Here is a 13,603-nt window from a genome sequence, read left to right on the forward strand (position 1 = left end):
TATATTGGTCAAATGCGAGGAATAAAAATAGGTTAGGGACTTGATTTATATACTATTACAACATTATTTTTCTCTGACTATCCGTGTTTACAGTAGAATACCTATTTTGGATCATTATGTTTATTTATATATTAACGCCAGAGGCAATATAATATACTACCTACTGACGATACAACTTCTTTTACTTAGCGCCGCTCTATTCGCGCGTGGGCGTATTACTACGTTCAATAATTATATTCTATGCATATCATTTGGTTTCCTTGTATCACACGGAACGTTATAATTTAATACAATATATGACCAAATAATCGATGCTCACGGAGAGCCGCAATTCTAAGAAAAGTAATTCGATGATATCTTCCTTAACACCTTCAGATTCGATAAGTATAATAAAACCTGCCAGAAGCTGCTGTGTGATAATTTTATGACGAAAGTCACAGTCATAAACATTTCAACATTTATTCACCTTATGTCTTTGGAATAAGGAAAAAAAGTGTTCACATGTTTATGACGGTTTCATACCATGATTGTAAGTAATATAAGAAAAAATCCCTGGAATCGATTTGAAATAAAAATCACGCCGTTAAATATTTTATGGGATTATATGTGTATCATAAATATTTAAGTGCTGGATTGAATTACCTTTTGTGCAATAAGTATTTTTTCTCAATGTGGGTATATTTATTCTCGTAATTCGTTAGAAAGTTTATTATTTCATCGAAGGTAACTAACATGTTTTGTCAATGTCAGATAAACTGTGTTCAAGGTCGGTTGTAAATTCGAACCGTATATTTGAAATGTAAACTTTGGAGATTGGATAATGTTATTTATTTGACTTATCTACATAATCCTATCCTATAACACCGATGGTAAGTTAAGATGCAGAACCAGAACCAGAATCCAGTAAAAGATTTTTTAAGTATCAAATATAATAAAGTATGTTTGTTTATGCATAAATAAGTAGGTACCTGTATGTAAAATGGAGTTCAATAGAAATGATAAACAATGTAACATATTTATCCATTTACCTTTTTTAATTCATAATCTCGGATTTTTTAAGGATAATCAGGATATTATCAATAGTTCATCTTAGATACATTACATACCTATACCTACCAGTGGCGGCGCGTCAAACATATTCATATGCAAGTCGGGGCTAATTTGGCTTACCTATTTCCTATACAACTCTGCCCAAATATCCAAAAACAGGCAAGCCGGTGGAAATCGGCTTTTATGGACGCGCCGCCACTGATACCTATTTAAATCTTTTATTTATATCGATTTTAAGTTAAAAAACATATCGCTCACCCTGACGCTTACTGAGAGTGAGAGAAGAACATGAACTCATTGGGCTTTAATAAATCTTCTTCAGTTAACTTTTACACGATTAAAAACAACTGGTGATCAGAGTCGGTCATTGTGGCACTCTTTGGGGGAGGCCTATGTCCAGCAGTGGACGTCCTCTGGCTGATATGATGATGATCAGAGTCGGTAGAAATTACGTTTAACTCAAATATTGCATTGTTGAATACCTAAGTACTGCATCGATCCTGAATGCTCGATGTTTTTTTGTTGTTAATAAAAAAAAATGTAAAGATAGACAACAATAATAAAAATACATGGCTGTTTTCAAATTGTGATTGCTTACTGAATTGTTCCGCATATCAAGTTTAGTGAAAGAACGCGTCTAAAGGGGCTTTGCTCCATAAATCCATTAATCGATTGCGTCGTAAATGAAATCCTTAAGGCAGATTTTTTTGTACTCTTCTCTTGTATGTAGACGTAATTAAATTCTAAAATAGTTCATTGCAGCAACTTCGAAATGATATTATTATACACTATGTTTTTATTGAATTCCGTTAACTTCGGGGTATGGTTAAGTACGTTTAAAACAACTAAATGGCATAGTTAACTTTCAAAAAAAAATTTTACTTACTTGAAAAAAAAACTAAAAAAACATAAAAAGTAATTAAATGCAGCATGTAGCGTTGTTTTAACACGGGCATTACATTTAACTCAACCAAACAGTTGAAATCTGTGATCAATGTCATTTCCAACATCGATCGACCGAGATTGTACTTAAGTTTAGTAGCAATTGTATGAACTCATTCTGAACACTAATCAATGTGTAAACCGGCCCTAAGCCAAGTGTACACGGTTGTAGAGGCCTTATAGGAATAAAATAAATTATTGAATGTCTCCGAAACGGAGTTAATTAGAATATCGGTGTCTTTGAGAAAGTTACTTGATTTAAGCTCAGGAATGCATCCTTGAAATTAACGGAAAAAAAACACGGTGTATATGCACGATTTAACACTTTGAAAATGACTGTTGCATTTAGGTGAATACTTGAATAGGCTTCGACAGTGAACATATTTCAAACGATTCATTTCACAAATCCATGTAACCGCAGCCGTCCGGTATTTGCGTCGGCCAGTGCGGCTGGTGCAACGCTTGCTTGCTATAATAGGACATTTGCTTCCCACGCCGCGACCGCACTCCTCCGCTTGGTCACTGCTAGAACTCACTCCCTGACCTAATCGTGACTGTCAGCATAGATGGCTCCACGGGTGACTGAATACGCTCTTTTAGCTAAACGGTTTCAAAAACATGTTAGTCACAATACAATTGGTTAAAACTTTAAACAAAATATGGCAGACTTTCTTCTCAAATATTTAAGTCCTCAAATTTTACAAGATAGTAAGTTTATTCAAAATTATCATTAAAGATATATCGTTACCAATTAACGTACCTAAGTAATAATTGTATTAACCGTGAAAACCACGCTGGAAGGTTAATTAAATTAATTAAATGCTTCAGAATTACTACCCCTGTTTGCCGAAAAGGCGGTTAGAGCAGATATCTCGGGAGGGGAGTGTGAGATGTTATCGTGTCACTTTCTCACTTTGCATGTCGAACTGCTTCCCCAGGTGGGTACCTATATACATATTTTGTTGGAGATCTAAGTAGTTGTTTCAATATTACATCTCTTTGTGTTAGTACTTATTAATGATTTTTAATGATTTTAATTTAATCATGCATCTCGTAGTTAGATTGTGCGTGCACTACCTAATGTCAGGCGTGGCTCATATTCGTCGCTTTGCAACAGGTAGCTACAAATACTCGTACATCCGTACCACACCAATTTTGGTGGCTAGCCATTAGCCGCGCGTGGCGCTGTCGCCACCTAGCGCCCATATCTGTCCTGATCGTAACAGACGCGTTTTGTTAGAAAGTGAGTCTTCTGTACCTAGTACTATTATTTATTCTGTGCTAATGTACGACTAATCTAAGCCTTCTTGTGTTACAGAGGGTCGGCGCGAGCCGTGCTCCAACGAAGGGGAGCCAGTGCGTCTTAACGACAAGAGGCTGGATCAGAACTGGGGCAATTGCTTTCGGTGCCATTGCAAGGTAGGTAAAATGGCTTATCACCATGTGTACCTACCATGAAATCGTGTCACAATACAAATACACACAACATTAACAGACAGTAAAATAAATCTTTACGAGCTATTCACAACGTCACTGTGACATTATTTTATGATGGTCTCCGGACTTCATATTACTATTTAATAACTGTATCGGGATCTATCTTACATTCAGCTGTGTTTTCTATAATACTGGGAACTGTGGTCATTACAAGCATGTACTCGTAGATTACTTTGCGATTTATTATTTCCTATTTAGGTAATATTAAAATTATTATAAAACAAACTTTTAGTCTTTAGGAGACTAAATAATATCCATGTCATTAATAGTTTCGTGTAAATTTTTATAAGTATCTACATTGATTATAAATTATAACCATCTTGTTGACACGCTGCCTCCAATTAGCAATGAAGTGAGATAAATGGCGTCACGGCATATAAGTACCTACAATATAATTCATAATATCGATAAATTAGAAAAACTTGTTAAAGGCATCTCGATGAACACAAAAACATACGTTTTGAAGGACCAAACCCGTCTTAACATATTTAGTAAAATAAACAAAATTGTTTAGGAAATGTGACGACTACTGACTTTGTCATATTTAAATTACGCAATGTCAACTTTCAGTTTTTTTAGTCGAGTCCTGAAGGCCTACCGCGAACTACGTTCGACGTGTTGCGTCTCTGTCGCACTTGTAAATTCGTTCGTAAATGTGACAGGGAGGCAACACGTCGAACGTGGTTCGCGGTAGGCCCTCAGTAACGTCGTCGGTACGAACTACTCGTAAATGGCAGAATGGCCGTGCGCGAATCATATGCTTCACTCAGATCATTGACCGAAGGAGTAAAAAGATGATGATTTGAGTATAAATAATTCAAAGTATAGACATTTTTTTAATAGTTAGTTAGGCCTGGCTTCAACCTAAATCAAGAAAAAACAACGTCTTGCACTCCGGGAGTGCCGACAGAAGTGAAAACTCAATGACTAGTCCAAAATGTCTGCAGCACTATGTATAATTAACCCATCCTCTTTTCTATTGAAAAACTTTAGTTCCGTAATTGCTGGCCAGTGAGCTTAAATTTGTAGCGTTAATTGTTTAAAATTCGAATAGAAATTGTAAAGTTACCTTGCAGACCTCGCATCTGGTCATGATATTTTGAGTTTTATTCACCAGTACTAGAGTTCAATTTTATTAGCGATTTCATCAAGATGTAGCTTTATTGAATTATATTTGAGTGATATAAAGTTAGAATGTAACTGTGAGATCCTCGTATTTCAGCCCGTACAAGATAAAACATTGCGCTTTATTGCTTAATATAGAAGTCCAGTTTTAAATAATTGACCTGATTATGATACGTTATGACTAAAGTCAGTGGCGGGACTTCCATACAAGCCCAAAAGCCGGGCTTGCCCTAAGGCAACTAATTGCCTTACCGAAATTACGTAGTGATAAGATCAATAAAGATTATTTTGAAAATCGCGCGCCAAACGAACCCGTATTATTAAATTCAAGCCACAGCGGCCTCGAACCGCGGCACGAGCGTGTTGCAAAATTATGCCGCGGCGTGGCGCCTCGTCCGCGCGATCTAAATCAGGCGGAGGATGTTCTAGCTATCCTGCTCGAACTCGCACTCGTTGGCTTGCAACCGTGCTTGCTTTTTCGTCCCGCTCTGGGCACTATCAGCCTACAAACCGTCAAAGAACGATGTAACTATTTGTTGGTATGTATAGCAATTTTATAAGACGATTTATGCTTGGATTTTGTGTGAAGTTAGCTGCATAAGTTCGCACAGCGCGCGTTCGCGTTTACTTCAAGTGTATTATTATTTAGTTGAGCCGAGTCAGTGGTCGAATCGAAAGTAACGAAAGTTTGTTTAAGTGAATTTGATTAAATAGTGAATGTGAATTTGTTCATTGTTGTGGCGCTTAGTTTAATAAGTGTTAACAATGGATCAAGAAGTGGTTCCTTGTGACGGTTTGAAATGCGTCCACGTTTTAGTCAACCAAAACAAGGTAAAGTCTTTGACCTTTGTCGAAAAACGGGACCTAATTTCCGCGGCAAAACCAACACCCGACTTGTGTATTTCTCAGTCAAGTCAGTCGCGTAAGAGAAATTTCTGTAGGGCCGTCTACAAAACTCATTGGATTGTTGGTTGTTCCCATACAAATAAGATGTATTGCTGGTGTTGAATACTTCTGGCTATAACGATTTAAATAATTTATCTGGAGCAATAAAGAGGCACATGAATTCCGGTAAACATATGTGTGCAGTGATTTCTTTTAGCAATTTTGAGAAACAAAGGATCGAGGCCTCTTTGTCGCGACAATTATCAGAAGAAATATCAAAACATAACATGCGTGTTGACAACAATCGTAGTGTTTTTCAGAGGTTAGTCGATATTGTGTGCCATTTAGCACAGCAAGAACTTCCTTTCAGAGGACACGATGAGTCAAACACTTCATTAAATAGGGGCAATTTTTTGGAACTTGTATCGTTGCTATCAAAATATGACGGCGTTCTAGAAAAACATGTTCAAAGCGACAAACCAAGCTCGAGCTATTTGTCTAACAAAATACAAAATGACATTATTCATTCCGTAGCAGACGTGCGCTATGATTAGCTCGCCTCGTCACGCTAGCAGATGCATTTGACCCCGAAGAGTGAAGATTGGACAGTTATTACGAAAACATATCTTTCGGCTTGCCCTACTCCAAAACCCTAGGCACGCTACTGACTAAAGTCCTTTGGTGAATAACATTGTCCGTGACACATGACGTCAGCGTTACGTTACGCGTTACGCTGAATCGAGTTTATCTTTTTTTCCCCACCTCAAAAAGTGCTCAGCACCCCGCTAAAGAAGTTTTCACTTCAATAATTTTGACACTCAAATAAAAAGCTGTAAACGAATTTAGCATAGCAAAAGAAGAGGCATATTCGACCGTCCGATCATTATGACCAGCTTGGCACTTTCGCAGACGCACTGTCGCCTAATAAATTGATCACGCTTCGTGTTAGGACAATGAGTCTAAACAATACGTGCGACAAAGTCACACCCAGACAATAAACATATTTAAGTTGATTAGCACCTATCCACTTCTGGAAAATTCTGTGAAAAGCGCAACCCAATTTGAGCGTTTCAAATAACGGTACACAAATATTTCGACTACCTTATCAGTCGTAAGGTCAGGGGATCCCAATCTTTTTCAGTGCGCGACGTAACCTATCTGGGCTATTCGAAATAGATAAGTAACATGGTGAGGGGGCTCCTCACCGTGCCCCTCTTTACTCTCTACGGCGCTTTAGGGCAACGCAGCCCATATACCAACTGATTATGCTGGTAGGTTGATCAATCTGCATTTGGAAGCACTGAACATATAGAACATTTCATGTATTATGTTTTTAACTGCATGTCACTACAGATAAGACAAAAAATTAAAGAATATTATATTACGTAACAAATGAAACAACTATGTACTTTTACCTTATTGTAGTGCACAGGTTCGAATAACTTACCTTACGGGAGAGCAGGGTTAAACATGCCGATTTTCATAAAATACAAATTTGATCTATGAAAACAGTGTGAATAAGGTATATGGGTTGCGCTAAATTAAATAATGATTATTTGCGTTTCTGAGTAGCGGTATTATTTTGTGCATCGTTAAACAGTTTTTTAACTGATTTTTTAGTGTTCCGTACAAAACTTTGTTTACGGAACACTTATGGGATCACTTCGGTCTTGCAAATCAGTTAAATGCGTTTTTCTCAGAGACCGTTTGACGTAGATACCTAAAATTTGGAACAGTTATAGCAATTACCACCACTCATATTGTAAAGAAGTCAAAACTGCTTATTTCTTATTTAAGGGGAAAATTTAGGGGGTAGAGAGGGGTAGGCTGAATTTTTTTTTATTTGTAAGAATCGTGTGGGGTACCATTAGAAAGCTTGTACAAAATTGAGTCGATGGACTGATTTTGACTTCATTTTAGAGTGCAATAGTTTCGTCAAAAAATGCATTTAAAGTTGCAAGTTTTCATACTCAAATTTTCACCTCTGTCCTGGCGATTTTCGCGAAAACTATAGCTAATAGGCAGCTGACCAGTCAATACCCAACTTAAAGAAGCATGGAGACGGCGGGAAAATTATCAGCTTAACTTTATCTTTATTAGTTTTTTAACTGCAGCCTGGTCTTTGGTTGCTTAGGGCTAGCTAACTGATGCTTACACTGGTCATTTCATATTAAGCAGTAGTATTAACTAGAAAGATCCTTAGTTAAAACTTTGGTATTGAAATTTATGACTTATGTCTTTGACACAAAGTTTAATTCTGCTTGCTTATTTTTGTGGGATATTTAATTTTATTTGAATAGCCTACTATAAGTATGAGAGAGATCTACAAAATACAACCTTATTATATTGCAAATAAAGTTTAAATTTCGAACGGGCTTTCCAACCAATGGATTAGGTATCTCAAAAATCTGAAAAATTCAAATTAAGAATTCCGTTTATGATTCCGTTCTTCGCTGTCGTTGTGTTTATTTTTTCACAATATGACACATAGTGTTAGTAAAGCGTATAGAGGTTATTACTTAAGTCATTTAATATTATTTGACGACCGGTCTGGCCTAGTGGGTAGTGACCCTGCCTGCGAAGCCGATGGTCCTGGGTTCGAATCCCAGTAAGGGCATTTATTTGTATGATGATACAGATATTTGTTCCTGAGTCATGGGTGTTTTCTATGTATTTAAGTATTTGTATATTATATATATCGTTGTCTGAGTACCCACAACACAAGCCTTCTTGAGCTTACTGTGGGACTTAGTCAATCTGTGTAAGAATGTCCTATAATATTTATTTATTATTTATTTATTTATTTATAATATTTATTTACAGCTATGGCCTCATCTATAGATTTTATTGAGAGAATCTGATTCGTCGAAACAATATACACAATATTCGGAAGGCTGAGCTCTGCGTAGGACCGATTCGAAGGTCCGAAGCGTCCGACAGACGCTTGCCTCTCGTAACTTTTCCAAGTATTTTAGACATAGATATATAATATACAAAGATTACGTCTAAGCGAGCTGTCACTGTTATCACTTTTGTTTTGTGTACGATTAACAATGTGGCCCACCTTGCTGTAGCCATGTCGATAAAGTCATATCGATAAACTATGGATATTTCTTGCAATTTTAATTTTACTTCAAAAGTTTAACGATACCTAAAATGAACAAAAACGCTTTTATTCTTTATTGTGGTTATCAGATCACAATTTTATCGTCACGCCCCAGCAGGGAACCAAGGGAAAGTTCAGATATTTAATTAAAATACATAAATATCTACTAAAATATGTGTTCCGCAATAATTGAATAATTTTATTATATTATAATATAGGTATTCATTATCCATTAGCATTTCAATTATGTTTAGGTTTAACGAAGATATTGAAGCTTCAATTAATCGCTATTTCGTTCCGCTGTGTAGCGTTTATTTAAAGCTATGGCCTCATCTATAGATTTTATTGAGAGAATCTGATTCGTCGAAACAATATACACAATATTCGGAAGGCTGAGCTCCGCGTAGGGCCGAAGGCCTGGACGCTTCGGGCCTTCGGCCCTACGCAGAGCTCGACCTTCGGTCTTCGCATTTAGACACTTGTAATATTATTCTGTGTTAAAGCACTGACATCCTGGACGCTTCGGGCTTTCGGCCCTACGCGGGGCTCGGCCTTCGGCTTTCGCATTTAGACACTTGTACTATTGTTCTGTGCTAAAGCACTGACATCCTGGACGCTTCGGGCCTTCGGCCCTACGCGGAGCTCCGCCTTTGGCCTTCGCATTTAGACACTTGTACTATTGCTCTGTGCACGCGGAGCTCGGCCTTTGACCTTCGCATTTGGACACTTGTACTATTGTTCTTTGTTTAAGCACTGACATTCTGGACGCTTCGGGCCTTCGGCCCTACGCGGAGCTCGGCCTTCGGCCTTCGCATTAGCTGTCTATACCACGTTTCACGTCAACCATAGCGCCTGTGTCCCTGATACCGCCTGTCTCCATTTTTTTTAGCGAATTCCATATTTACATTTGTTGTTGAAAGTTTATTCGGCCACCACAAACAAATTTTGTCTCAGAATTAATGAGATATTAAATATGTAGTAAAAACTACAAGGGTTAAGAAACTATAAGGGTTCCTATAAGGTACTTGAATACGGTATCCTAAAAACAGGCAAACAACCTCTGTAAAATATAACGATGCGAGCGGTACGATATCGTGAACGTAATTTACTTTCTATATATCTCTTTCGCACTAATATGTCAGTACAAGCGAGATGCATAGAAAGTAAATTACGTTAACGGTAGCGTTTAATGTCAATGCCAAACTGATGGTAGCCGTACGGAACACTAAATGCCTCGAACTATCTCGGGCTTGGCCAAATTATTTTTTATGAGATAGGTCGGAACGGAACAACTAGCCCCGCTATGGGGCGGGTTGTTCCGTTGCTAAAATTACAACTTATCCGGCAAATATTTAAATCTCAGTTCACACACGCTAAAAGAGTATTTTGCAGTTCGTCGAAATATATGATAATTTGTTGTGTACTATCAACAGATAGTAAAAAAATCCAAAGCAAAAATGTGATTATCCGCGGGGCTCGTTGTGCCCTCGTTTTTGATTTATTTTCCATAACTACTATTCTACTATAATGGAAGCAACGAAAACGGCTCCTGCAACCGCATAGTGATCTGACTTTTCGCGACAAACATCATACGAATCGCTCCATGGTTTACTTGCGTTCCTATTCCCATCGGATCAACTTATCTCCGGTCCGTTTAAACCCGCTCTCCCCTACTAGTTATTTAAAATCAGTAACAAGGTAAATGTTCTATCAATAATGAAATGGACCCTATTAATGTACCAAGCCGGAATGAAGGTATCTTAAATGGATATCAATATTAAGGGTTATAAGTCCTTCTGAGCATTGTTCAAAGCTAGTCAGTGAACCGGCGAGGTGCCGGCGTGGCGGGCCGGGCCGGCGCGGCGCGTGCCGACCCGCGCAGCGCCCGCGCAAAAACTCGCAATGCGGAACCGCAATGAACCGCATACACTAGCAATCCGACGCAGCTGCTACGAGCATTCCTTTATTGCTTGGATTCTAAATGCTACACATGTCTAGATAACATTATTCTTATAAATAGTGCCGCTATCTTTTTTACTGTCTTGCTGTTCAACTAATAATACCACAATAATACTTGATATAGATGTTGGTTTAATCTAAGTAAAGGTTTGACATCGAACGCATACCTTACCTAATAAACTCATTCCATTTCAGAGCAATCACCAAATCTGTGGTACCAACAAAATCAGCCTATTTGTAATCTTACAATATCCTCTATTAAGCATGAGATGGATATCTCTTGATAAAAATCAATATGTAGTTCTATAAATCGTTGTGATTTATTTTATTCGCAAATGACACTGTCACATATTAATTCGTTATCACTGCATAGTTGTCAGCGACACGACATAAGTATGTATGAGCAAGGTTGCGTACGTAAGTACCTACACGCGAGTGGTATTTCCCAGCCGATCTCACCTCGTCGGATGACTTGCGCGGAATTCGAAAGCCCATCGCGAGATTTATCGCTTATTCTGTATTAAAATATACATTTGCTTAATGGGCTTTTTTGTCGCGTGCCACATAACGACGATGGGACACCGTACCATAGAATTTTTATGATTTATCAAGCTGCATATTAGACAAATGCAATAGAAGAGTGAACCCATAAGTCTAAAGCTCAAGAGATTATTTAATTTTTACATATATGCCACTAATAATGGTTTTTATTGCAACAAACATTATTGGTAAAGGAAATATTTAACTTGCAGTTTAGGAGATGGAGTCAAAATGTATTTATACTGATACGTATGTAGTTAATTTGCGTGAGATCGGTGCGCTAGCGCGGCTGCGTCGGGGTCAAGTTGACCTGGGGGTGCCATTAGCCTTTTTATATACGGCTAGTAGCCGGTTGATAGCATCTCGTGGCTCCCGCGCACCGCTTACTTTAATGAGCCGTGTTATTTATCGACGCGCAGTTTTACTTCGCGCTGTATTAAATTCTCCAAAGTTAACGCCTCGTTTTCCATCTCGTAAGCTGCAAACGGGTCGCCATGTATGTTTACTCACTGTTTAAAGTCAAGTATTTTAAGAAGGTGCACGGGATCTAATTCGTTGGTACGAGCTCATTTTAAACTTGATTGTACTGTTAGAAATAAGTTCTTACATACCTCAATGACTTATTTGATTTTAAAAGCGGTTGGCAAATTGCGTCGCAGAATAATTTTAGTCAAGCTCTTGCAAATACAAATTCTAGCGACCACGACAGCTATTATGTGCAAATTTATTTTATGCAACAAAAAGCGAGTTCATAATTTAACAGTAAAATGCCGCTACCGTAATAATAGTTCTCGGAACCTTCATGACAATTTAATTGAATCCAGTAACCCGGCAATTCTAACGTTAGAAGTGGCTGACGGGGCTGGCCAATAATTAAGTAATGTTCCGTGTCCAACTATTTTTATCGAGGCCCTGCCGTCTATTAATATCTCGTAAATTGTACTTTATAGTTACAAGTAAATTGCTAAGTCAAGTACCTGTAATGATCGGACTGCGTTCGCAGACTACGTTAAGCCGCTTCGTAGCTCGTTGTAGGTACCTATACACTTAAGAATTATCTTAAATTAATAGTTAGTACACACAATTATAAAAATATTACATAATTCGACTTTCAAGCTTCTGGCTTTCCAGTTTCAATTAGGTCCATGCTTAATTAAAATCTCCGAACTGTATATTTATTTGGCTGCACCAATGTCTTTATTGACGTTGGCACTGTCTGGTCATAATACCTAATTGTTGATGGTTGCCACGCGCTGCATGTACTGCAAGGGGATATTTCGGGAAATTAGTTCTTATAATGTGGAGTGTAAGGTGCAGAAGGGTTTAAGTGTGGAGCGTATGTGGATGTCGGGTCCAAATGTGAAAGTGGGTGAGTGTCGAGAGCGGGTGCGCAGGTGCCCGCGTCGCCGCGGAGCGCCGGGCCTTGCCGCAAGCGCGCGGTATGCGGTCGCACCGGTTCTTCTAGCAAAGCGTATTTTTTACACACCACACATCATCAACATTGTTATTATGTTTTGCTATGATGCAAAAAATCAAGTCTAATGCAAATTCTTTGTATATTAGGATGTTTACTTTACGTACCGTTGGCTAGTAAATTATGATTTGCCTAATCATTTCGGTGAAGGTGAAGATCTGTAATTTTTATGAATCCTTATTTCCTAGCTCTGCTGCTTAATTTATCTTTCATTGTTTTCCAGAAAATGTATGAGCATGGTGAATAATACGATTCTGTTAATTTTATAATCAGAGTAAACTCACAAGCGTAGTTCATAAAGTAGGCGCCTATATTTGTTAGTAGTTATGAGGTATATGTAAGTAGTCATTAGTATTGGACCAGGTACTACTTACTTTGTGTGCTTTTTATATAAATGTTATCTAGGGATTCAGTCACCACAAAGCTTAATTATTACCGACTTGCTCACATTAAAAAAAAATTTTTGCATGTAATTGCTTGTAACTAGAAGTCTATCACGCCTATTGAACACGTTTAACTTTTTCTTCGAAAAATGTAAGCGCCAGAGATGCGTTCATCATAATGATGGATGGACGTGCGCTAACGAATAGCTTCCTTAAAAGTCTGTGCTATTACCCTTGATGAAGTCGCAGCGGTCTTAATACGATGTTAATTGCTCTGTGATGAAGTGTATAGAATCGATATGCCGCGCGTGTGTTGTGCAAAAAACGTAGTGTCGTGGTAAGAAGCGAGGCGCCGCGCTCACGGAGCCAACCCACACTCGGCCTTGCGCTGTCGCCGGTCGGGATCGCTTACTTGCCTGGATACAATTACCTCTACTTATTTACCTTTAAACGTATACAATTAGCACTCCATTTAAAATCTGTATGAAGCATACCGAGCTTTGTGCTATCACCGTAAATATATTAAAGGCAAATTACAATTAGCACTCCATTTAAAATCTGTATGAAGCATACCGAGCTAGGGTTGTAAAAAAACGGTTTTTTTTCTGACTTGAAAAAAAAAACATGAAAAAAAACCGTGAA

The 13,603-nt window shown here is 38.0% G+C and overlaps 1 protein-coding gene across 1 annotated transcript in view; it reads left to right on the plus strand.

Annotated features, from left to right (window-relative positions):
- The window catches only part of LOC134665078 (BMP-binding endothelial regulator protein), a 74,756-nt gene that overhangs the window by 33,410 nt on the left and 27,743 nt on the right, over window positions 1-13,603 (plus strand). Inside the window, exon 3 of the mRNA XM_063521884.1 lies at window positions 3,311-3,411. Within this exon, the coding sequence (XP_063377954.1) occupies window positions 3,311-3,411 (101 nt within the window). The remainder of the gene's footprint in view (window positions 1-3,310; window positions 3,412-13,603) is intronic.

The sequence above is a fragment of the Cydia fagiglandana genome, chromosome 6 (genome assembly GCF_963556715.1).
Source record: "Cydia fagiglandana chromosome 6, ilCydFagi1.1, whole genome shotgun sequence".
NCBI lineage: Eukaryota > Metazoa > Arthropoda > Insecta > Lepidoptera > Tortricidae > Cydia > Cydia fagiglandana.